The 26875-nt window shown below is 38.0% G+C and overlaps 1 protein-coding gene across 4 annotated transcripts in view; it reads right to left on the reverse strand.

Annotated features, from left to right (window-relative positions):
• The window catches only part of WDR7 (WD repeat domain 7), a 371332-nt gene that overhangs the window by 284904 nt on the left and 59553 nt on the right, over positions 1-26875 (reverse strand). For all 4 annotated transcript variants that reach the window (XM_047697076.1, XM_047697077.1, XM_047697079.1 and 1 more), the window contains exons 13-14: positions 14081-14276; positions 4582-4796 (exon numbers count right to left, since the gene is read on the reverse strand). In XM_047697076.1, coding sequence (XP_047553032.1) covers positions 4582-4796; positions 14081-14276 — 411 coding nt within the window. The remainder of the gene's footprint in view (positions 1-4581; positions 4797-14080; positions 14277-26875) is intronic.

The following is a 26875-nucleotide window of genomic DNA, read 5'->3' on the forward strand; positions in this document are numbered from 1 at the left end:
TTTGTGTAAATAAAGTTTTACTGGAAGTCAGTCATAGTCATTCATTTATCTATTGTCTGTGACTGCTTTCACACTATAATGGCAAGAGTTGAGTCATTGTGACAGAGATTGTATGGTTCACAAAGCCTAAAATTTTTATTATCTAGTGCCTTATAGAAAAAGTTTGCGATGCCTGTTCAAACCACCTGTTTTTTTAGGTTTATCATTGGCAAATCTGAGGATTATAATAACTAACTTACCTATTTATGGTAAAGATTAAGGAAGACAGCATATTTGAAATACTATAATGATAGCAGGCATCCCAAAATAGGACTACAGTTTAATCCATACTCTATACTCCAGCATTTATTTTGGGGGAAAAAAATATCCCACCCCTACTCTCTCTCTCATGTCATGTCACTTCTTTCCTAGAGGATGTTTCTCCCCTTGAACACACCCCAACTCTCAAGACTACAAACAAGAGGGGGAGTCTCCTATTACAACCAATCTCAAAGCCTATTCCATGAATTGTCTGTATCATCTGCTAACCTCTCTGCCATTCTCCCTTCAACCAGACTTGGGTCTCTGAAATCAGCTTGTATGTCTCAACTCTTCTCTTGCTTATCATTTTTATTTATTCAACCCACACAAGAGCTTCCAAGTCATTCCCTCTTCAATATTTCCTCTACCTAACCCTATCCCGGTCCCTACCACCTCTCACTATATCAGCCTAACAGCCTCATAATTCATTTGCCATGGCAATATTTGTAAGTGTGCAGCTACAAATGTCAGATATGGCAAAACTTCTTAAACAAAGATCTCTTTTTAAGACCATTCAATACCATATTGCTACCCACCGAGGCAAGTCCTTGGCTTTGCATTTAAATAGATAACACAATAAGATTCCAATTTACACCTCCAAACTAACTTCATACTATGTTTCCAGGGTATTTTCTATGCTTCAGGTACTACATAAAGCACTGAAAATAAAAATATAAGAAACTTGGCTCCTGTCCTCAAGAAGCTCAAAATCTAATAGGGAAGACAGATATAGAGAAAGAAAAAATATCCCATATAAAATAAAGTGATTTAAGGAAAGGTCTGATCAGGAAGGTGTTGAACACAAAGAGAATACATGAACTAATTCTGCCATGGGGCAGAGAAGATAAGGTTTGGAGGGATGGCTTCACTATCCTCAGAGGAGAGGGATTAAAGAAGCAAGGGTAGGGACAGGAAAGGAAACATAAGATACAGGATATAGAACCTCTACCATTTCTCAACCTTTTTCTCCAGCAGTGTTTTTAAACCACAGACAATTTTGCCCCACATGGGGCACTTGGCTATAACTCAAAACATTTTTGATGGTCATGCCTGGGCAACTGTATGTATGTATTGACATACAGTGAGTAAAGGAAAAATGATTCTCAACATCCTACAATACACAGGACAGCCCATCCCAACAAAGAGTTATCCAGCCCAAAATGTCAGTAGTGCTGAGGTTGAGCAACCCTGCTCTAGAGCCATAAGGAAAAGAGGTAGAGGGGAGGGCCTCGCTGACAGATTCTGCAGGATGTGTTGGACTGCTGACAATACAGAGACAGCAAAGAAGGAGAATGAGTTATGCCTAGACAGCCTCGCTCACCAAAACCAAAAGGGAGAATGTGAAACTGAATGGAGGGCAAAGGTGATTAATAAATGTTTACATCTAAGGCCTTGTGAACAGGAATAGATCTGATCATCAAGCCAAGACAATCTACTAGGAGGGAAGGGAGAAGACCCGGGCAAAGAGGCTGAAGCAGAGGCCATCAGAGCTTTCTGTCACACACCATCCAATTCAATGCATCTTTACTGCACAGCTGCTATTAGATGTCATGAGGGAAACAGCAATAAATAAGTCACAATCCCTGCCTGCAAGAAGGCTGAATTTCAGTGGGGAGAATCAGAGAAGCATATAAGTTATTACAACACAAAAGAAATTAAGATACATGTCATAAGAGAAACACACACGGGTTTAAATACACACATCTTGCAAAGATTCAATGCAGTCGTAAGGAATAATTCCATTAACATCCTCTTGATCTTCTAGTGAAAGAGAAGAATCGGAGGAGAGTAAATTCCCTATCTTTGGGGCACCTGGGTGGCTCAGTCAGCTAATGCCTGCCTTCAGCTCAGGTCATGATCTCAGGGTCCTGGGATGGAGCCCAGCATTCAGCTCCCTGCTCAGTGGGGAACCTGCTTCTCCTTCTGTCCCTCCCCCTGCTCGTGCTTTCTCTCTATCAAATAAATAAAATCTTTTTAAAAAAACTCCTTTTTTTTTTTTGCAAGGCTCTACATGTCTGCCATAATTAACTAAATTAGCAATATACAGTACGTGTTCTTTCCAAATCGCCCAACTGCTAACACCAGTCTGACAAGGAAAAGGTGGGCTTCTTTCTATATAGTATTCCCATAATGATTTCACTTTCCATTGAGAGACCCATGAAAAAACTTAGTTCCTGGGCGCCTGGGTGGCTCAGTGGGTTAAGCCGCTGCCTTCGGCTCAGGTCATGATCTCAGGGTCCTGGGATCGAGTCCCACATCGGGCTCTCTGCTCAGCAGGGAGCCTGCTTCCCTCTCTCTCTGCCTGCCTCTCTGTCTACTTGTGATCTCTGTCTGTCAAATAAATAAATAAAATCTTAAAAAAAAAAAAAAAACTTAGTTCCTATATCCTAGAGTCAGTCCTACACCACTGAGAGGCTCTTAGTTATGTTTTGTTTTTTAAACTTTGGGTGGGTTTTATTTCTCCTGAGGTTAAAAAGCCGTCCAAAGGACAGCTCTTTAAATATTCCCCTCAGAAGGAAACTCAAACTCAACATGAGAAAATAGTTAGAGAAATCCCTAATGGTCCAGCCAACATACATTTTTCATAAAGTGATTACCCTCCTGCAGCCTCAGCTTCCTAAGACTTTCCCCCCTCCTATAATTGTTTTCCTTGTAGACCAGGCAACAATTACCACTGCTACAAGACTGAGGAGGTTCACAAGCAATATATTTTACAATACATAAGTGTAGTGTCTCTGATATCTGGTGCTTTTATCACTAATTGCACTATAAAATGTGCTATTAAAACAGGGACAAACAAGATTGTAAAAATCACATAATGGACCATGACCACTTACAAAAGCCATTCATAAATGTTACTGTACCACTTATTTTTCTTTAATTTTCCAGTTGTATAATTAATTTTCCAAATTTTTATTTTTAGGAGATACCAACAAGAAAAATATATATTTGAAAATTATATAACATACATACTTACTTGCCCTTGCATATACTATTTTATAAATTGGCACAGAATTAAAATTATACAGAAAAACAGACAACGTGCTATGGACACTGAATTGCTAGAGACATCTATGTGATCTCTTGAAAGAAATTACAAGCACAGCAAATGCATTTAAGCTGTGATTTCTATTCAAACTTCAGAACACAGGACAGAAAGCATGAAAGAAAATGAAGAAGGATTTCATTATCCTGATCTATGAAACATACAGTACAACAAAGCCAATAAAGCATTTAATATCTTGGGGAAAGACAGAATGAGCAAATGTTACTGCCAATTACTAGAGGACATGGGTCATTGGAACCACCTACAGCGTTTTATGTCATCAGCACTCCACACTAATTCATGGGCAAATTTTCAAGTTTGTAGATGAGCCTTTCAACCTGTTTGTTATTTAGCCACATGTCTAACTATTAAAAAAAAAAAAAGGAATCCAGAATAAGAAAATGAAAGTAACAATATTTGTGTTATCCATTAATAATTCTAATGAATACTTAGATGCAGCTGGGAATTTTACGGTGTGACTTAGATGAAATGCTGGAACTGTAAGTTTCACTTAGCCATTACCAGAGACGAGTGATTTCTAACAATACCACAGAACATAAGTATCACAAACCAAATAGTGGCCAGCCTCTATAAAACTAAAAACAATAAATTGGGATTAATGAATTGGGATTATTTGTTCTTCTTTTCATAGGATAATCTTGTGTTAACTGAAGAAGTGACGGAAGTCATTATGTGAGTATCAGTGGGGAAAGCGGGGCTCTGCTTGGGTCATACAGTGCTTGTGCAACTCTGCCATGCCTATTCTCAAATAGCTTCCTAAATCCTTAAATGCCCTTACCTTACTAAAATCAGAATCTTTGACTTTTAAAACAAATGAGCAGCTACAATTACAAACATCTTAATTGTACCTGAATTATTATTTTTTCTTCCTAGAGATATTAGCTAGTGTTCAATCTTTCAACGGGAAGACTGTGAGAAAACCAAAAAGACAGATTATGTGAAAAATGTTTGCTCTAATTTCAGAAATTCAAGTCACTTGATTCTGTAGGAATCATTTTAAAATATTTTAAGTGGTAAGAATAACTTACTTTAAAAAAAAGAAGCCAAATACTTGAAATACGCAAAAAACAATGTCGCGTAGACCTACACAAAACCAGCAGCTTATTTTTCATCACTGTCATCTCCCAAAAGTTATTCCTTTAAGGCAAGCCGAAACTGTGCTGTGAAATGGACTGGGTTGGGGACTACACACATGAACCACATACAAAACTTACTTTGTCAGAGGCCTCGGAAGCCAAGAGGTTAGTTGCAAGAGTCTGTAGCTTTTGATGGGCCATGTTTTTAAGAGCAGCCAGGCTGCGCCGTGTCATGGCCTGTTTTAGGTTGACTGCCGGATGACTGAGAGAGTCCACTGCAGCAGGCACTGCTTCATCGCAGGCATTCAGTATCTCCACTGCTGTGATCCCCATCACACAGCGATCCAAGGCGCCTGGAAGACATACGCATTTATAGTTGGTACACGCGACACCATGACCACTCCGAGTCATCCTTTCAGGAAAGAAAATGCAGACATTTTCTGTATAGTCTTTTTCTCTCTGCCTCCCAGAAACATTTTCTGGAGCTTCCCTCCCCTGATGATCCTCTACACAGCATTACCTTCATTGTTTCTTCTCCTGTAACACCCCGACTGCAACTCCTAGAGAAAGCCCAGTTCAGAGCTGAGACCTCAACGACTTCCCCCAAGCTTTTTCACTGTCTACTTAGAAGATGGATTTCTGGATACTCCACACTATGACTCTACTACAAACACCAGTTCCTATGACTTCACCTTCCTCTAAGTTATCAATCACAAACAAGAGAGCTAAATTTTGCTGTTCTTTTCATTCTTTTTTTTTTTTTTTTTTTTTTTTAAGATTTTAAGATTTAAGAGAGAGAGAGGACAAGCAGAGGGAGCAGCAGAGGGACAGGGAGAACGAGGCTCCCCGCTACGCAAGAAGCCTGATGCAGGACTCAATTCCTGGACATGGGATCGTGACCTGAGCCAAAAGCAGACACTTAACTGAGTGACCCACCCAGGCACCCCACTTCTCATTCTTTCCCCTTTAATAATTCCTGGAGCTTCTCTTTCTCTAGGAGGTCTCCACAAAGCAAGGAAAAAATTGTAACTTCTCATTCTGTCTGCAAATGCCTTGACTTTTACTGATAATAGCCAATCAACTGTTTCTCTGGGTGTTTATGAAAATAACGGCTACTCCAACTTGCGACCGCTTCAAAGCTTCTTCATTTGGCCATTCTTTCCCTTCATCTCTACCTATATGTTTCATGTCTAAGCTAAGGCACAACTCCCTCCTATAACACAGACAGCTTTTCTGTACACTTTGTTTTGTAGAGTACACAGCACCACACCAGGCAGAGAAGGGTCTCATTCTATGGATTTGCACATAATCTTCTGAAGATTACGTAAGGACAGTGAAATGATGATGAAGTTCATTTTGATTTACCAGCCATTCCTCCAAAGTCATTCTAAAAGAGGATGAATCAATTTTGAAAAATAACCACAGAGAACACCAGAAACTTAAACGTCAACAAAATACATGATTTCTATTGTGTCTTTCAGCTAGTACCCAAACACCCAAAAATATTTTATTCCCAATGCTGAGTATTTATATACATGTCATTCAAGTTTGCCCCGCCCCTTCCTTAAAGGGCTTAGCTACTTTTCTTTCTAATAGTAGTCCTGGAATTAATTCTTGGTGATTTTAATATTAACACAAATCAGTGTTTTACTAACCAATTTGTTGAGTCTTGACCAATGTATTTTGGAAGGCAAAGCATAAGAAGGAGCTGTTGCCTGCAACTTCTTGTGTACATATAAAAAGAAGAGTATGTATACTCTGAGAGGATTTAAGAGTTCAAAAATGTTTGAAAATCACCAACACATATGATTCTTCCATATATTCTGATCTCCTGGTTCTTTGAGTTCCTCTACTCCAAAAAGTTTTACCCTACACTTGACTCCAGCCAATGGTCACATTATAATCTTCTCATTATCAATAAGTAAATCCTAACGTGATCCCAATTTCAAAAATGACACTGTCCAATAGCAGCTCCCTTTACTTCAATTCTCTGACCCAATAGCTCCTTACTCAGCATTGACTCCCAACAATTCATTCACCCTGCCCTGTCCCTCGTTCCTTGAGTCCCATAAACTAAAATTCCACTGTCCGTCCTCATAAGCATAGCTCTGTTCTCATCTTACTTCTTTGTACCAGCCAAGCAAACTCTAACCTTGGTTGAATCCAACTCTCCAGCTACTCCACACCTCTACAATGAGGATGGATATGAATGAAGAACATGCTGAAAGATCCACTTGAAAATCATGACCACTGATCTCAGGGGTCCTTAATAGTGACCACATTTCCACAGATCTTTCATTTTCCTACTTTCCCAGTTCACTATTTCATAACTTCTCTCTCCTCCAATCACCAAAACTCCACTTCCTGCCCTCACCTGGGTTAAAAGTTTTGTTTCCTAATTCATTTAGAAAAAAGGAATTAGAGGGCGCCTGGGTGGCTCAGTTGGTTAAGCCCCTGCCTTTGGCTCAGGTTGTGATCCTAGAGTCCTGGGATCGAGTCCCACATCAGGCTCCCAGCTCTGCAAGGAGCTGCTTCTCCCTCCCCTCTTATGCTCTCTCTCACTCTCTCTCTCTCAAATAAATAAATAAAATCTTAAAAAAAAAAAAAAGGCAATTAGAAAAGAAGTTCTACCAACTCCCACCAGTGTATCTCCACTCACATTACTCATAACTACACATGAACTATCCAGACGCCTACCTAACCCACTTGTAGCTTAAAGTCCATCCATCTCTTATCTGCCCATTGACATCATTTCAGCAACTGTCCCCTTTCTCTTCATCTATTTCCCTACCTACTAGATCCTTCCCACCAGCACACGATCATTCCCATCAACATATAAACATGCACATATAATTTAAAAAAAAAATTATACAGACCAATAAAAACAACAACACACTTGCCCCAGTATCTCTCTCCAGGTGATATCCCATTTTTTATATCATTCTCTATATAGCTATCTGTATTTGCTACCTACAAATTCTCCTCTTCCCATTTTCCTTTGAACTTACTCAAATCACATTTCATCCCAAACACGCACAGAACCTACTCTCCTTGTTGTTAGATCCAATATTCAGTTCTCAATTCTCATTTCACTATGATTTACTATCAGCTGCACTTGTTCCTCTTCTCTACCTCCCGAAACACATGTTTTTCACTTGGCTTCTAGGCAGCCACACTCTTCGCTTTCTTCTTCCTGGAAAGTCCATTTTGGTCTCCTTTGCTGGTTTCTTCCACATCACAGAAATATATCTAAACCGTAGAGTGCCCCAATCATTATCTACCTGCATCCTCTTGGTGATACATCCAGCATCATGACTTTGAGTATCTTCTACATGCTAAGAATCCCCAAATTTAGATCACCCACTCTGTATCCCCAGCTTGAATGTTAGATGTTACTAATTAACATCTCTACTTGGAATGTCTAATATTCAACTCAATATTAAAAAAAATTTAACTCTTATTCTTTCCAAAATCTGCTTTTCTCATTGTCTTCTCAATGTCTAGAAATAAATTCCATCCTTTGAGTTGCTCAGGATGAAAACCTTGGAGACATCTTTGACCCTTCTCATTTTTTATGTCCCTTATCTAACTATCAGCAAATCCTATTCAATCTCCTTTCAAAATATACCCAGAATTCAAACACTCCTCTCCAGCTCCACTCTGGTATAACAATCCATCATCTTTTATTGCCTAGAGGCAATAGCATAAAAGCTAATCTCCCTGCTTCTACCCTGTAACCACCTTCAGGCTATTCTGGAAAAACGCAAGAAAAAATGATAGTGAGGACAAAAATCAAATCAATAAAACCAACCGAGAACTGACAGAGATTTTTTAAATAGCAAACAACAACACTAGAAGTTATTATACTTGTATTCCAGATGTTCAAGAAGTTTGAATAGAGAGACATGGAAGATACCAAATGACCAAAATCACACTTACAGAGATTAAAACTCCAACAGCTCAGATGAAAAATACACTAGATGGGAATAATGACAGATTAGACATTGTAGAAAAGAGACTAATAAACTTGACAACCTAGAACAGAAACTATATAAAATAAAACACAGAAAAAAAAGTACTTTTTAAAATGAAAACACCAGGGACACCTGGGTGGCTCAGTTGGTTAAGCAGCTGCCTTCGGCTCAGGTCATGATCCCGGCGTCCTGGGATCGAGTCCCACATCGGGCTCCTTGCTCGTCAGGGAGCCTGCTTCTCCCTCTGCCTCTGCCTGCCATTCTGTCTGCCTGTGCTCGCTCTCTCTCCCTCTCTCTCTCTGACAAATAAATAAATAAAATCTTTAAAAAAAATAAAATAAAATAAAATAAAATGAAAACACCACCTGTGATCTGTGGGCAATTTCAAATAGTTGAGTAAACACATAGCTAGAGTCTCTAAAGAAAAGAAAGACAGGGAAAGATCAAAAACATATTTGAATAAATAATGGCCAAAAAAGTTTCCAAACTGGTTGAAAATCACCTACCAACATATCCAAGAAGTACGACAAGCCCTCAGCACAAATATGAAGAAAACTACAATCCAACTTCTCAAAACCAATAATAAAAAGAAAAAGAAAAATGTTAAAGCTGTTGGAAAAAAACAGACCCAACACATATAAAGGGACAAAGCTAAGGGTGACAACAGATTTCTCCCTGGAAATAATGGAAACAATAAGACAGTGGAGTATTAAAAGGAAAAACAAAAAAACAACTATCAACCTAAAATTCTCCAACCAGGAAAAAAAAAGGTGAAGATGAAACAAAGAGTTTTCAAACACACAGAAGCTGAAAGAATTCATCATGCATAGAACTGCACTACAAGAAATATTAAATATTAAACAAAAGGAAAATCATTCCAGATATAACAGGAAACAAACAGAGGGTTGCTGGAGCAGAGGTGGGTGGGAGGGATATGGCAGCTGGGTGATGGACATTGGGGAGGGTATGTGCTATGGTGAGCGCTGTGAACTGTGTAAGACTAATGAATCACAGACCTGTCACCCCTGAAACAAATAATACATTACATGTTAATTAAAAAAAAAAGGAAAAGAAAAAAAAAGAAATTTGGATCGATACAAAGCAACAAAGAGCAATAGAATGGTAACTAGATGGGTAAATATGCAATATTTTCTTTTTATTATTCAAATTTCCTTAAAAGGGACTATTTAAACAAATAAAAAATAGAAAGAAATAATGTTCGGGACACCTGGGTGGCTCAGTCGGTTAAGCCACTGCCTTCGGCTCAGGTTATGATCCCAGGGTCCTGGGATCGAGTCCCGCATCAGGCTCCTTATCCAGCAGGGAGCCTGCTTCTCTCCCTGCCTCTGCCTGCTTGTGCTCTCTCTATGACAAATAAATAAATAAAATCTTTAAAAAAAAGAAAGAAAGAAAGAAAGAAAGAAAGAATGTTCTGGGGCACCTGCTGGCTCAATCAGGGGAGTCTGCAACTCTTAATCTCTGGGTTGTGAGTTCAAGCCCCATACTAGGTACAATTACTTAAAATTAAAATTTAAAAAAAAAAAAAAAGGAAAGAAAAAAGAAAAAAAGAATGTTCCAAATGAGTGAAAACCATGAGCAACAATATGGATGATATAAAAGATAAGAAGTGGTAGAGAATGGCCCAACTATTCTTGAGTAGAATTATTCTTCACATAGAGCAACCAGTCTGTGTAAAAGAAACAGAGAAAAAGACAAAGGTAGGAAGGTACCATAATGTGAAGGGCCTTGTCTTAAAGGCCATAGGAAATAATTATTTTGTTTTCATTAAGACCGTACATGGGGGCATGTGGATGGCTCAGTCAGTTGAGCCTGTCTTTGGCTCAGGTCGTGATCCCAGGGTCCTGGGATCTAGGCCGGCATCCGGATCAGGCTCCTGCTCAGTAAGGAGTCTTCTCCTCCCTCCGCCTCTCCCCCTGCTCAGGCTTTCTCTCTCTCTCTCTCTCTCTCTCTCTCAAATAAATAAATAAAAATGCAGATGCCACAGACTTTTAAGTCTTATCCTTAGAGATTCTAACTCTTAATATCTGGGATACAGCCCAGAAATCTGCGTTTAAAAAAAATTTAAAAAGACCATACATGAACCAAGTGTTGTTGCTGTTGTTTCATTTCCTAAGATTAATTTTCCAGCAGAGTACAGGTTGGATTAGAAGATAGAAAAAGAAAACAGGAAAACAAATAAAGATAGCCTCAGTGTGGAAAAAAATATATCCTAAATTAGTCCTAAGAGCTCTAGCTGGCCAAATCTTGTTGCTAGTTATTTGATTAATTTTCTAAGTATCTAAGATGTGAAGGAATTATAATTTTCCTGGCCTCTGCATCACTATTAATTGTTATTACATATAGTAAAGATGAAACAAGTAAAGAACAAAAGATTCTGGACTTCTTTCTAATGAAATTTTATTTTACCAGCTTCAACTTCATTTCATTAGGAAATAAATACTGGAAATAAAAACTACCCATTTGAAGGGAAAAACTAAAAAAAAAATGCTGCATAAAAGTATAGGTATTTTTAAGTGTTTTTAAGCTAGAAACATCAGTAAAATTCAAAACAATAAACAGAAAATTACACACTATGCATGAGTACTTTAAGTGTAATATATCTTCATTTGTAAAAATACATCCCCAAAACGCTAAGAAGAGGGATAAAGTGTCTCCTCAGAGTTTAAATACATTTCATACATCAAACCTTGGCTGAATCTGATTTATTTCGCTTCATTTTTTATTTATTTAATAAATAAATAAATTTAATAAATAAATAATGTCAATACCTTCAGGATGTGCTTTACTCTCTCCCCTGGGGCCTTTATATCACTAGCTAAAGCCTGAGCAGCAAGGAAGAAAAAGGAATGTATATCTCCTATTATGGTTAATTCCAAAATTAATTCTGCTTCTTTATCTTTTGATTTAAAAATGGCACACTGACTGTTTACCTAAATCTTCTTGAAGGTAAGACTGTGAAATTTCAATATTATACATATATTGTGTTTAATCTAAAATGGGCTTAATTGCACTAACCTGGTTATAAGAGTAATCCCTCCAGGACACCTACACACCTATACTTGGGAGCTATTCGTCATCTTCTTACTGGAAAAGTAACTGTCTTTCAGTAACATCTCATTTGCACAGAATTTCATATTCATATTCTTTTTTTTTAAGATTTTGTTATTTATTTAACAGAGAGACGTAACGAGAGAGGAAACACAAGCAGGTAGAGAGGGAGAAGCAGACTCCCCACTGAGCAGGGAGCACAATGTGGGGCTCGATCCCAGGACCCTGGGATCGTGACCTGAGCCGAAGGCAGCCGCTGAATGACTGAGCCACCCAGGCGCCCCACATATTCATATTCTTTACAAAAGTGTATTAAGTACCTGAAGTATTCAGGTATCAATTATTTATCTGAAAAATTCAGAAAAATGACATTTTCTTCCTTTATAACGTTATTTTAACTATTTATTTATTTATTTATTTATTTATTTTAAAGATTTTATTTTTTTATTTGACTATGACAGAGAGATCACAAGTAGGCAGAAAGGCAGGCAGAGACAGAGGGGGAAGCAGGCTCCCTGCTGAGCAGAGAGCACAATGCGGGGCTCGATCCCAGGACCCCGGGACCATGACCTGAGCTGAAGGCAGAGGCTTTAACCCACTGAGCCACCCAGGCGCCCCTATTTTAATTTTTTAAAGTCCTAGACTAGTTTACCATACTCTTACATTTGCACTATATCAACTGTTAACCTTTATATTATTTTAAAATAGTGCTTTCTGAACATCACTGCTGTAAAAATATTTACTTTGAGGTAAATTTACTTTGAGGTAAATATTTCAAAGTAAATATTTCAAAATGTAGGTAAGATCACATTCCCAAGTTCAACAAAATAACAAGAAAAGCAGTATATTTGTTAAATAACATTAGTAGTAAATATAAACACATGTGCATGCATGCACACACAAATTTCGATTTCACATACACATACACATATTTACAAATGTCTACTATACACCAGGTAAATATTATCTCATTTTATTCTCCCAGCAGTACTATAACGTCGGCACTGTTATGATCTCCATTTTACGGAGGAGTAAGTTGAGAGACAAAAGTCCAGTAAGTTGCCGCAGATCACACTGCTAGCAAATGGCTGATCTTAAATCCAAACCAAGCAGTCAGATTCCAGAGCCCAACACAAACTGGGCACAAAACCAGCAAGCAGAAAAGTGCTGCTTGGAAGAGAGGGTATCACAAAAAGGAATACAAAAGAAACAAAGTTACATATGCACTAATGACAGCAGTTTTGTTTATAAAAATGCACAGAAACAAGACCAGGAAGAAATATGCCAGAATGTTAATATTTATCACTGAACACTGAGATTTCAGTTCGTCGATCTTCTCTTCTAATACATTTGTGCTTTTAAGTTTTTTTTTTTTTTTTTTAAGATTTTATTTATTTATTGACAGAGAGAGATCACAAGTAGACAGAGAGGCAGGCAGAGACAGAGAGAGAGAGGGAAGCAGGCTCCCTGTCAAGCAGAGAGCCCGATGTGGGGCTCGATCCCAGGACCCTGAGATCATGACCTGAGCCGAAGGCAGCGGCTTAACCCACTGAGCCACCCAGGCACCCCAATTTGTGCTTTTAAGTTTTAACAGAAAGCATGACCCTCTTTATAATCAGACAAGAAAAATTAGATGCAAAAGATAAGAAGTCTGACACTCTTCAAGAATGTTCCGTCTTGGCAAGATGCCTACATACTACCAGTTAAAACATGGACTATAAATGACAGATCCCTGAGGGCTGTGACTACTTGTGACAGAAAGACTCAGCAGAACTCCCTACTGCACCACAAGACAGACAGAAATATGTATAGTGTCTGATTTGGAAAAGGACTATTTAAAACAAAGAAAAAGGAAGAAAAGAAAAGCGAATTAGTAGAAGTATTATATAGTACAACTAGGGCTTTAATCACTGATAGAAGATGACTTAAGAGTAAAGGTAGGATAAAATGTATTTTTAAAACCTAAAACAATAAACATTTAGTTACACACTTAAAAACTTCCCAGGGAAAACCATAAGATTCTATGTATAAACATTAGACATTATTGGTGTACTTCTAAGCTACATTTACTTGTTCTACATTATGCCCCCTATGTAAAATATCTGAAACCTGAAGTTCTAAATGTTCTCTCTAGATCTTAAAAATTTCATTTCAATTAACTCCTATAATCAACTACTCCATATTGCTTTTCTACTGTCCAAATAGAAGAGAATTTTTTCTTCCTCCGCTGTTTCTGAACTTGATACAAAAATGGTTTCCTTAATCTTACTTACAATTTACTTCATCAATTATATAGAAATCATTTATTTTTTGGTCTATTGTCTGTCCTAAACTGTATATTGTCTTCAGCTGCATTCCTTTAGAGATCAGTAATTTACTCTGAAGTATCTGGCATAGTACAAACAACGAGAGGACGTTTAAACAGGTCTTTGTTGACGATGAGAACACATAGAAAAAGCAGCGATCAGAAGTAAAAGTAGCAACTTTTTACATTTTAGGTCACTTTTCCTCTTTATATAAAAGGTTTTTTAATACCCAGGAATTCAAATATACCCATTTAATCTTCTAGTCTCTCTCTTAACTCTTGCTCTTACCAGTATCCATCTGCCAGACATATACAGAGCCATCTGAACACCCCACAACTAGGTAATCATCAGAAGGCCTCCACTTGATGACGTGAATGGGGAAGAGATGACGAGATGCCAGCATAATGCATTTCTTCTCCCGCAGACTTAGGAGTCCCACTGAGTGGTCACTGGCTACAGAACAGATGCAGTGCTGTACTCTTGCCTAAAAAGAAGAATAAACCTTAATTATATTTAGATTAAATTCAGAATAAAATGGATCTGATCCTCAATAACGTAAATCAAAATTAATTGTACATCTAACACTACTGAAAACCAACCACAGTATTAAACTCTGTTGAGAAGTGGGTTCCTTCCCATTACACATAAAACACCCAGTTCCATCGTGACAATGCTTGGAGAGATGCTAAATGAGTCCTAGATTAAAGATGGAAAGGGTGCTTTAGAAAATCTGCTCAAATGTGAAGATGACCTTACTGACACGATCGCCGTACAGGCACAGGCAAAGCTGCAAAGAAATTGATCTGTTATTATGCGTTCTCTTTCCACAGTATGAACTTTCCTTTGTTGGCTGCTACAGCGGGCTTTCTGCAGTGCTTCTTTCTGTCTGTGACTCTGTCATTTTGGACCCAAGTTCTTCCCTGCTCCTTTGCTCAAAAACAATGCCCTCCTGGTCCCTCAGCCACAATCACGCCTCCCAAGAGCCACGGGGATTTGGTATTATGTGTAGGTGTGTCTCCCGACTTCTGTCAGTAACACTAGCAGGTGCGGCACCTCCACTAACACAACAGCCACTTAAACATTCTGCTGTGTATTCTCTGCTCATCTCTAGTGTGTGCCCTTCAATTCCTTTTAAAACAAGATGGAATATAAATAATCAAAGAACAGTAAAGATTTTTCACTAGCAGCAGAAAATGGAAACCGCAAACTAGACAATTAAAAATTAAGGTATTTAAAGTTTTAAGAATGTATAAGCTATTTACAACTTAACCTTTCGGTGATTTATTGGATTAGTCTTTTAGTTCATACTGAGGTGAAACCATATGAAAACAGCCACACATCACTGGATATATTGTGAGTAATATTGAGGACGAGGCCCAATGCACTACATACACAGTAACTCTTCAGTGGGCTCCAAAGGAGAAACTTCTCAAATCTTCACCTAAGCAAACAATTTTAGCTAAAGAACAATCCCACATTGATTAGTACAAATCACTGAATGGGAAATGCTGACAGGATCAAATGAAAAGAGGTAGGGATGGACAAAAGTACACAGAAAACAAAAATTACCGGTGTTGACTTTAACCGTGGAACTCCTAAGAACCTTTAACATGCTGATGAGAACAGAATTCTCTCCTAGGGGAATACAGTATTGCTCATCTTGAAGTTTATTTGACCAGGGTGATCTTAGAAGACCGAGTTTTGGAGGAACATACTTTGGGGAAAGCTGCTGTAATTGGTTCCTTTCATGTTCTGGCCACAAGACACCTAGGCCTGAATTTTCTACCCAGCACAGTTGGCGGGGGAGAGGGACATGCACTTCTGCAATGTGGACTCAGCCTCCTCTACTTTCTTCTCTGTTTCTCTTCATCATTTCATTTTATTTTATCTTACTCCATCATGTTTATTTTTGTAAACAACTTAAAATCAACCTTTGAATGAAGCAGACCATTAATAAAGACAGTAAGATTTAACTACTTTGTTCTTAAATTCAGATATGTTAACCTTTTATCCTCTGTTAGCTTTATTTACACTTTTTGTTATACAATGATTTAAACATTATAATCAGCATTGCAGATGTTTACTAATTTTTTTTTAAGATTTTATTTATTTGTTTGACAGAGAGAGATCACAAGCAGGCAGAGAGGCAGGCAGAGAGAGAGGAAGGGAAGCAGAGCTCCCCACGGAGCAGAAAGCCCCATGCGGGGCTCGATCCCAGGACCCTGGGATCACGACCTGAGCCGAAGGCAGAGGCTTTAACCCACTGAGCCACCCAGGCGCCCCCAGATGTTTACTAATTTTAAAAGTTAAAAAGCAAGGTCAGAAAGATCATGTTATAAACCTTATTAGGGGCACCTGGGTGGCTCAGTGGGTTAAGCCTCTGCCTTCGGCTCAGGTCATGACCTCAGTTAGGGTCCTAGGATTGAGCCCCCCCTCGGGCTCTCTGCTCAGCAGGGAGCCTGCTCCCCCCCTCTCTGCCTGCCTCTCTGCCTACTTGTGATCTCTGTCAAATAAATAAATAAAAACTGGAGAAAAAAAAAAACCTCTATTAAAACATCATATAGAATTTTCCTAAACATTTAAGCTTACTTATTTCATGTTCCCTGATAAGCACTCAACTGTAACATAAAACATGATTTCTTCCTTTAAAAAGATATAAGAACTGAGGGGTAGTTGAATATGGCACCAAAAATTACCTTTAGAATTAAGCATTAATCAAAATAAAGTGGCAAACTACAAAAAATTCATTTAAATATGGGAATGTTAGAATAAAACGGTAAAAATGTATCTGTGATGCCTTTATTTCAGACCATATAAAATATTTATGAGTTCCACCAGACATGCATTGCCAACCAAAGATAACAGTTTAATACAATGAACGCTTTGCATTTCTACAGATTACCATTAGTAATGACTTTGTATTTATCAAACATATTCATCATTCAACTCACAAAAAGGGATGCTTTCTACATTAATGGTTAACTACTACTACTACCATTCAGCAACACTGATCTGCGAAAAAGTGGGTTATTTTATCTATTTCTCTCGTCACAGGAAATAAACATTTGTAGGGATCTTTTCCTCTATGTATAACTTACTAAAAAGAATGGCTCCTAGACAACATTTCTTCCCATCTGTCCAAGTTCTTTAACCAAGCGCCAATCTGCCACACCGTGCACCATACCTGCCACTACTCGTGACTCTGCTACTTTGACTCACAAGCTCCTCAACCTCAAAAAGAGCTGATGCTTAAGTGATGCCACATCCCTCACTAGCTGATCGCTGGCCCTCAAGTCCACAGTCATCTCCTTAGTGTCCACATCCACTCTTGGCACTCCATTTCAAAGGGGCAGGAGTTAGGGTGAAGTTTACTCAACAACAGGTGAATTTCCACCAGTATCCTTCACAATGTTTGGTGCTCTTCAAGCTACAAGCTATGGGCAGATCGTAACGTCTGAGGGGATACAAAAGTACTGACCGCCACTGACAGACACGTTCTCTCTGCCAAACGTTTCCTACAGAGGTTCATAACCTAGCAGAGAGACGATTGCAGGCGTTCATCCCCATTTCTATGACAAACTTGACCTTCAGGTACCAACTCCCCAGGGGAAGTTTCAACTTTCACCCTCCCATTTAGATCCAGGTGGGTAACTTCAAAAATTCAAGAAAATGTAATCCATCCTCAAGAAAAGACTTAAAGGGGCGCCTGGGTGGCTCAGTGGGTTAAGCCGCTGCCTTCGGCTCAGGTCGTGATCTCAGGGTCCTGGGATCCTCTGCTCAGCAGGGAGCCTGCTTCCCTCTCTCTCTCTGCCTGCCTCTCCATCTACTTGTGATCTCTCTCTGTCAAATAAATAAATAAAATCTTAAAAAAAAAAAAAAAGAAAAGACTTAAAAACCCTACATTCATGTTATCACTTTTGTTGGTAAAAAATAAAGGACAAAGCAAATACCAAATAATAGCAAAGGATCTCCTTTTAAAAAGTAGACTATGTAGTTTTCTGAAGGGAAAAAATAACTGTAATTCAAAAAATTCTAGCTTTTCATTTCCACATGATGTACTCTAACACATATACTTACATCAACATACTTTGAAGAACGGTTCTATTCCTCTTTCACATAGTGCAATAAGGATGAAAATAGGCAAATGATGTATCCCATCCCCCCCCCACACACAAAATATTTGGTCCAAACTAAAAATGATCTATCATCCCTGTAAATGAAAATAAGCATCTGAAGAGTTAACACTAGCTTTTGTAATAAGCAACAGTCTGGAAATAGCCAAAATAATCAAGACTGAAAACAAAACAAAACAATCAATATTGCTAAGCCCAAGAAAGCGTAGTTATTAGAGGTACTTAACTCACAAGAAAAGATGGTTCTCTGCTTTTTAAATATGGATTAAAATAAATCTAATTTTTCTTCTTTCAAAAAAATGCTAGTCCAACTCGTGTGAAGAAAACTGGCCTAGAGTGGAAATAGCCCAATACAGTAAAACCTCATTAATTTTGATTCTACTAATTAATTGTGAGTTGATGGTTACCTTCACAGGCTGTGTGAAAACAAATTAATGGTATAAACAAAGCAAACGTCTCGCCTATTTAAATGTAAAAGGAAAAAAGACCATTCTCAAGCACCACTTTGGTATTAATTTTAATTCAAACAATGAACAGAGTAATGATAAATAATTCTCAGCTATCTGTTAAATGAAAGCACTTAAAAGATTTGCTAAAATGCAATTAACTTGGTTTCTTCTTATCTGTCCTCAAAATTATTAAAGAAGCACTTCTTAAAGAATATTTAATAACTCCTATCTCTGATTTAGACCCAGCTTCCCCACAAATGAATTGAATTACCACAATTCCTTTATTATTAAATTATTAAATTCCAGGGATCTTGGTTATTGAACATCTATTTCACCTACAATGACTGATTCCATAATTTGATTAATTCCATTCTACTTTACTTTGCTCCATTTTCAACCTGGAAAAAGTCACCTAAGTGTGACTTAACATCAAGGACACTGTAACGGGATAATGCAGAAGACATTTAAATTGTGTGATTAAAATAATACAACAAAAAATGTGAACCTCGTGCATTTATGCTACTGACTTTAATCCCACACCTATTCGTTAAAAAGACTTTGTGATGTATTCCCGTTGTATATATATTTACAAATTATATAGGCACTCCTGTGCCAATATACCATGTACTTGTAAAACATGCACAAAAAATATGTTTTAAGAGAACAATTCAGAGGGAGGCCTGCGTGGATTAGTCAGTTAAGCGTCTGCTTTGGCTCAGGGCATGATCTCGGACTCCTGGGATTGAGCCACACTTCGGGCTCACTTGCTTCTCCCTCTCCCACTGCCCCTCCCCACTACTCATGCTCTCTCAAATAAATAAACAGAATCTTTAATATATGTGTGTGTGTGTGTGTGTGTGTGTGTGTGTGTGTGTGTGTGTGTGTACATACATACATATATAAAAAAGAATGACTCGGGTGCCTGGGTGGCTCAGTCGGTTAAGCATTTGACTTCAGCTCAGGTCATGATCTCAGGGTCCTGGGACTGAGAGCCCCACATCTGCACAGGGCTCCGTGCTCCATGGGGAAGTCTGCCTGTCTCTCTGCCCTCCCCCCAAGCTGCCCTCTACTTGTGGGCTCACTCACTCTCTCTCAAAAAAATAAATAAAATTTAAAAAATAAAAAATAAAAATAAAAGAATGACTCAAAGCTTAAATAAACAAATTTAAGATGAAAGGAAGCACCTTCTTAAAATGTCTTACTAATGTTAATTATGTTAGTGCTAGGTAACAACTCAAAGCACAATATATAGCTTTAGAAAGATTTCAGTGCTAATGACTTTTGGATGTAAATACATATTTCATATAATTATACATTTTTTGGCTGCCCTCCTGTCAGACGGACCAAATGATCACTGCCTGAAACCATAATGTAGCCGCTTTTTTTTTTTTTTCATTTTCCAATGAAATTTAAGTTTCATTGGAAATCTGTTCCATCCTCATTTTCTCTGCCCATTTTGTGGTGGCGGGTGAGGAAGCAGACAAGGAGCACACCCGGTGAGAGCGACGCTGTGCCTCCTCTGGCTGGCAGGTCTGCTCTTCCCCCAGGTGACACATGACCAGAGAACATAAGGAACAAGTGAGACTCCAGTATCCTACCGTCTACTACATGTTCACAGGTGCAATTTCTTAAGGTTAAAAAAAGGACATGAGCAAGAGCTTTAAAATTTTATTCCTTTACCCCAATTAACTGTCTCACAGATTGCACTTCCCCAACCACTACCACCAACTGACTTAAGGAGTGAAACTCATGAGGGGCGCCTAAGTGGCTCAGTGGGTTAAAGCCTCTGCCGTCAGCTTGGGTCATGATCCCAGGGTCCTGGTTTCAAGTCCCACATTGGGCTCCTGCTCAGCGGGGAGCCTGCTTCCCTTCCTCTCTCTCTGCCTGCCTCTCTGCCTACTTGTGATCTGTCAAACAAATAAATAAAATCTTTTAAAAAATAAATAAATAAAAATAAAGAGTGAAACTCATGAATACCATCTAATATTTTGTGTTGTTATGGAACCCAGAATTTGTATAGCATGGACTGAGCATCCTATCAACTTAGCCAGTATTTTATAAGTGAAAATTTTTCAAACTCATGCTCCAAATATGACTAATTCTGCCCTAGAAACAAAATGTAACAATGACATCAAAAATTAATTTAAAAGCAGAGGATAACAACAATAAACAATAGAATATTTAACAAAAACTGTATTTTCATTGGATGAAAAAAATTAAGATAACTGGCCAAGGAAAAGAAGGGAGATGAGGGACCAAAACATACATATTCCAGGACCAATTTTTCTTTCCCGATAATTCTGATCCCCAACCAGAGTCTCACTAAGTGTGCCAGTAAGTAATCCTCACAGTACATTAGTGCTGAGCAGCAGAATGCCACAAACTATCATAGAATCTGATAGAGTCAGAATATACCACCTAGGTCATCCAGCCTGACCTTATGCATTTTACAAGACTTCATTTTAAACCATTCCCAGAAACCTCTTATATAACCTGTTCCTAAACACCTGCCATGAATTACAGAAACTAGAGACAGCTAGTTTACCCCTTCCACTAGCTCTCTGGGGAGATGATTCTGCTTTCCAACAGTTCCCGATATAAATTACATACATACATCTTCCCTACTTTTGCTAATTTGTTTTCCAAATTAAATTCTTCTTTTTCTTCATATCATTTCAGGGTCAATCTCTTAACTGACCCCAAACAATTTTTCTCTTTGTGTATTCCCTAAATATATGATCACTGACTACTGTCTTTCCTTTTAAATATGCCCATCATTAGACAAGCTATAAATGACCGGCTTCTTTCAGTCGTAAATCAATCTTGCTATTCTCTTAATCATTCTTCTCATACTTCCCAGAACTCTCTATATGGAACATAAATGTGCAGTTAAGATGCATCATTCATCACTTTTAAATATTCTACCTGAAAGGAAAAAAGAGCCTAGGAATATTAATTTCATTTCCACATTTTCATGAAACTAGCTTAAGAAAATTTTTTTTCAGACATCCATAGCTTATCCTTCCTTTTTTTTTTTTTAAAGGAAAAAGAAAAGTAGAAGGTTGTTTCTCTAATGGCTGTTTTAGAAAAGACCACAGAGTCTAACCAAAATACTTACCTTCTAATTGGTTACATTCTATATGAAGACTTTTAGAAACAAATTTTAATATCTTCACTCAGTCACTATATATAAAAGGTAATAAACAGTGGAGTAATTAGAATTCCATCTTTCTTCAATTGCTTCCTTACCAATTAAACAGCAAATAAAATATGAAGAATTTAATGTAAGACAGGCACCTAAAAAAAATCACTAAATCTTCAAAGAAAAATTTCAGTATCTCTGGTAACCAAAGAAATGCAAATTCAAACAATAAGATACTCTTTTCATCTATCAATTTAGCCAAAGATTTTAGAAATTGTAATAGCAAACAACCAATATTTATCAGGTTCTTACTTTGTGCTGGATATTATTCTAAATACTTGGCTACATACCAAATGTTATAATTCATTAGAGTCCCACAACAACCCTCTGAGGTAGGCAGAATTATTATTTCCACTTTACAGATGAGGCAACTAAGGCATGGAAGTAAATACGTACTTCTTGTGCTAGCAAAGGGCAATGAGACAGGAACTGAGGGTAGAAAACAATTTGCTACTATACCTCAATCACCTTAAAAATGTTAATGCCTATTACAAAAAAATTCCGAGGTTCTAATCTTAAAAAATTCATGGAATCTATCTAAGGGAATAATTTTAAGTTTTTTTAACTTAAAAAGATAAGTAATTTATGGACACTGGGGAGAGTATGTGCTATGGTGAGTGCTGTGAAGTGTGTAAACCTGGCAATTCACAGACCTGTACCCCTGGAGCTAATAATACATTCATTATATGTTAATAAAAAAATTTAAAAAGATAGTAAGTATTGTATTGTATAATACAGATGGTCAAATTGGGAACAATTCACATAACCAAAGTAGGAGAATTGCTAAGTAAATATGGTGTGCTCACATAAACATGGTATGTTTTACAATCATTAAATATTACTTTCATGAATAAGTACGACTTGGAAAAGTATCTGTTATGATATAAAATGAAGATAATGTGCTCAAATAACTCTATCTACAATATAATCATAAATATACAATAAGTGGATTTTAAAGGCCATAGGAAAAGATATCAAATGTTAATTGTGGTTCTCTTGTATGTACAAGGATAACAGGTAACCTTTTACCTTCTTAGCAATCTCTTCTGTCAAACATTTTCACAGTGTCTTATGTGTTAAACTTATAAAATTGCAATTAAAAACATGTTTTTTAAAAGCAAATAATGTATAATAAAGAAAAGAAGGTAAAAGGAGATTAAAACTAAAAAATTCCAGAGCTGATTTATCAAAGATGAAAACTAAAGGGAAAGTACAAGAGAACTGAGCAATGCACAGTTCTCTAAAGGAAAAAATACGGGAATTCAAAAGAATGGCTGTTTTGTTCTACAAAGGAAAGATAAATATTCAATAAATTAGCAATTGAAAAGTAAGTATGCATCAAAGTCATATACTTACATAAATCAATAATGTAAACAACAGTCAAAATTTGGAGAAATACAGTTATTTTAAAATACATAATGACAACTACTAGGAGGCAGTACGCACGGTGGATAAGCACAGGACATCAAGTCGGACTACTTAGAGCCAAACTCCAGCTCTGCCACCTGCTGTGTGACGGAGGGAAGTTATTTAACCTCTCTGAACCTCATTTCTCTGTATAACATGGTTAACAGCAATAACCACACCTCACGGAATTACTGTTTGAATTAAATGAAATGTGCACAAAGAAATTAGCACAGTGACTAACATATCATGCATACAAAAGATAACAGTAGCTAATATTATTTTTACCATTATTATGTCATTATACACCATAAAGTCTACCTTTTTAAAATGTAATTATATTTAGTTTCTGAAGCAGTTGCCAATATTCAGGTATCTGCCAAGAAATATGAAGATATTTATAATTCTTCGATACATTCGTTTTCCAGCAGAGTGGCGCAGCGGAAGCGTGCTGGGCCCATACATTCGTTTTCCTTTTCAATATTTTCTCCTCACATTAATATCTCTGCTTTAATTTAATCTGAATAGTTCCACCTGCATAACCATCACTTTCACACAAATATTACCTTAAAGCTACATTAATAAAATTAACACTCTTAATATGTCAATAAAATAATTCAGTCCAACAACCCAGTGACCACCTTCCATTGTTCTTGAGTATTTCCTCACACTGCTTTTGCACTGAGTTTACTTTATAATTTTTCACTTTGTGCCTTTAAAATATTAAAATGCTTTCTTGAATTCCACTTACATATTTATGGGCCTTAGAGATTGAGACGGTCAAATCTGCAGATTGAATATAATCGAAGTTCTTTTTAAGGAACTCACAAGTGCCCTTTTCCCTCTCTGCACCCCAGGAAGCTATCCCCACTTATTGCCCAAACCCACACCCAAACCTTAGGCTACACACATTCAAGGGTTAAGGTCTTCTGTCACAAAGGGCCTCCTTTCTTAGAGGGCAGTGACTTACGACTCCAAGTGGCTGCTGGTCCTGCCCTTTCCATTTTCTGCTGTCTCATTTAGAAAGGTGAAAGGCACTTATCTATCTGACCTAGTGACTTTTAATCTGCCTGCTTGGCCTCAACCTATTTACCCCAATTACACCTGTATCCTTACTAGAAATAAACATCAAATTTATACATCTGATATAACTATGAAATATCTTTTTTGCCTTCTCATGAAAATAAGTGGGATAACAGATACTGACCCCACTTCTCCAAGCAGAGATACTGAAAGAGTATGTGTATCTCCTAGCAGTAAACTATTAGAATATATATGCTAAATACACATCTTTGTTTAATAAGGATGCTGGCTTGCTTTAAGTCTGTTATCAAAGAACATTAGAGAAACCTAACCTTCAGAGTCCACAATTAAGGAAGAAAGTTGTGCCTAGCCAATCATTTATGCCCAAGAAAAGCAGTAAGTAGAGTCAAACTTCCCCCTTGATCATCTGAGGTCATGCTGCCAAAGGCTTTGCACAGGTAATAGTCATACCCTTCTGTAATCTGCCTCAAATTTTCCATTAGAAATGACACAGTTGGGGCCACTCAGACAAGTAAAAACGCCAATGTACAGGCAGTGATCAAGCAAAGAACATTACTCAAGAAGGACAATTTCTAGGGAATTAGTTGCCGATATCCTGAAAACTGTCTCCTGCAATAAAAAGATGCACAGACGGAAAGAGAAAGGGAACTCATCTCCAATTTGGGCAGATTCTAAAACCACCTGGCCATAGTTGGGAAACAAGGAAATGAAAAGCAGTTCCTGATACAGGAACAAAGTTTATCTATCATAAAGTCATTCCAAAGCTGGAAAGAATGAATACATTCCCCAGACTTAGACCTTTATCACCTAAATGAGAATGTAGGTAACTGCAAACAAATAATAAAATGGGGCGCTTAGGTAGCTCAGTCTGTAAGCATCTATTTTTGGCTCATATCATGATCCCAGGGTTCTGGGATCGAGTCCCAAGTCAGGCTCCCTGCTCAGCAAGGAGTGTGCTTCTCCCTCTCCTTCTGCCCCTACCCCCTGCTTGTGTGCCACGCTTTCTCTCCCTCTCAAATAAATACATAAAATCTTTAGATAACAATGATTAAATGAGTTCCTATTATAAGCTGGGCATGAGCTCCAAGCTTAAAACTAACACTTGATAGAAGTAAAGTGCTAGAGCTTGCCCAAGCTCCACAAGGACTTCTAAAAGTCACCCCAAAATGAAGACACAGATTCAGGTCTGTTTGGCTCTAAAGGCCCTGCTCTCCCTGATATGAACAACTGGGGGTTCATTGTTGTAGGCTCCACGTGCCAACAGCAGAAAGTTTTCTCCAGCTACTTCAGAAAGTCTCCACCAATGTCTGAGAAAAAAACACGGATTATGACTAACAAAAAAAATTACTGTACATTAACTGGCATTTTTTGTTCTTTTTAGTATACATTCTTCCTTTCTAATCTTGTAGCATTCCATTTTCGTTCCACTTTACTCGCTTGTCCAACCTCTCTTTGGAAGAACATCATGAACAGTTTACTTTGCAGGACAGTTTCATATTTTATTGTTCCTTCCAATACCCTCCCTAAGTAGGATAAAATAAAAAGTCCCAAAATGCTCTCACATACACCTAGCTTGCAGCACATACAAAACCATTACTCTGATCTCTTGGTCATTTTTTTCAAAGTAATGTACAAATATGTCACCTTCCTGCCAGTGTTTGCCATCGACAGATTCAGCAGGTACTAATAAAAACAACTTAAGAAAAAAAAAAAAATGGGGCGCCTGGGTGGCTTAGTGGGTTAAGCCTCTGCCTTCGGCTCAGGTCATTGTCCTGGGGTCCTGGGATCAAGTCCCGCATGGGGCTCTCTGCTCAGCGGGGAGCCTGCTTCCCCCTCTCTCTCTGCCTACTTGTGATCTCTCTCTCTGTCAAATAAATAAGTAAATAAAAATCTTTAAAAAAATAAAAAAAAAAAGAACTTAAGGGCTACAGACTCCTCCACCAAACACACAGAAGGTTCCTCAACAGAGTTTGTTCACATACCATAGGATTTTACACACACCCATAAAGCTAACATCACCCTTTTTGAAAGTCTCCCCAAACCACCCACGGCTGGCCTACTAAGTGGCCATTCTAGGACCTCCCTGTGCTTAAGGCAGTCCTGAGAAAGTGCTTAAATTCTACTCTGCTGCTTTATAACTGCACGTTTCCCAGCCTGGCTCCCTCATTAGATGAAATTCTAACGAATAGGAACTAGGGGCGACTGGGTGGCACAGTGGGTTAAAGCCTCTGTCTTCGGCTCAGGTCATGATCCCAGGGTCCTGGGATGGAGCCCCACATCGGGCTCTCTGCTCGGCGGGGAGCCTGCTTCCTCCTCTCTCTCTCTCTCTCTCGCTGCCTCTCCGCCTACTTGTGAACTCTCTCTGTAAAATAAATAAATAAAATCTTTCAAACAAAAAAATAGGAACTATATCTTGTCAACTTCCAAATGAAGGTACCTGGAATACGGCAGACACTCAGATATTTGCTGAATGAATGACTATTCAAAAATACACTGCCGCTAACTGAGGAGTCATCTCAAAAACTCATTATTATTTTCTAACAATTTCTGCCACTTTAAGATAAATTTTAATTCATTTTAAAATTGCTTTATGGTTAAATTACTCAAGAAAAATTAGTCTTTATGTCATACTCTCTATGTCATACTATCTCCTCAGCTCAAAATAAAAAGTCAAATTAATCAACCACTTCATTCACAAAGTTTAGCACCAAATGACTTCTATTATTAAAACTAAACTCCAGGGGTGCCTGGGTTGGCTCAGGAATTAAGCATCTGCCTTCGGCTCAGGTCATGATTGAGGTCCTGGGATTGAGCCCCGCTTTCGGCTCCCTGCTCAGCGGGAAGCCTGCTC

This window comes from Lutra lutra, chromosome 12 (genome assembly GCF_902655055.1).
Source record: "Lutra lutra chromosome 12, mLutLut1.2, whole genome shotgun sequence".
Classification (NCBI taxonomy): Eukaryota; Metazoa; Chordata; class Mammalia; order Carnivora; family Mustelidae; genus Lutra; species Lutra lutra.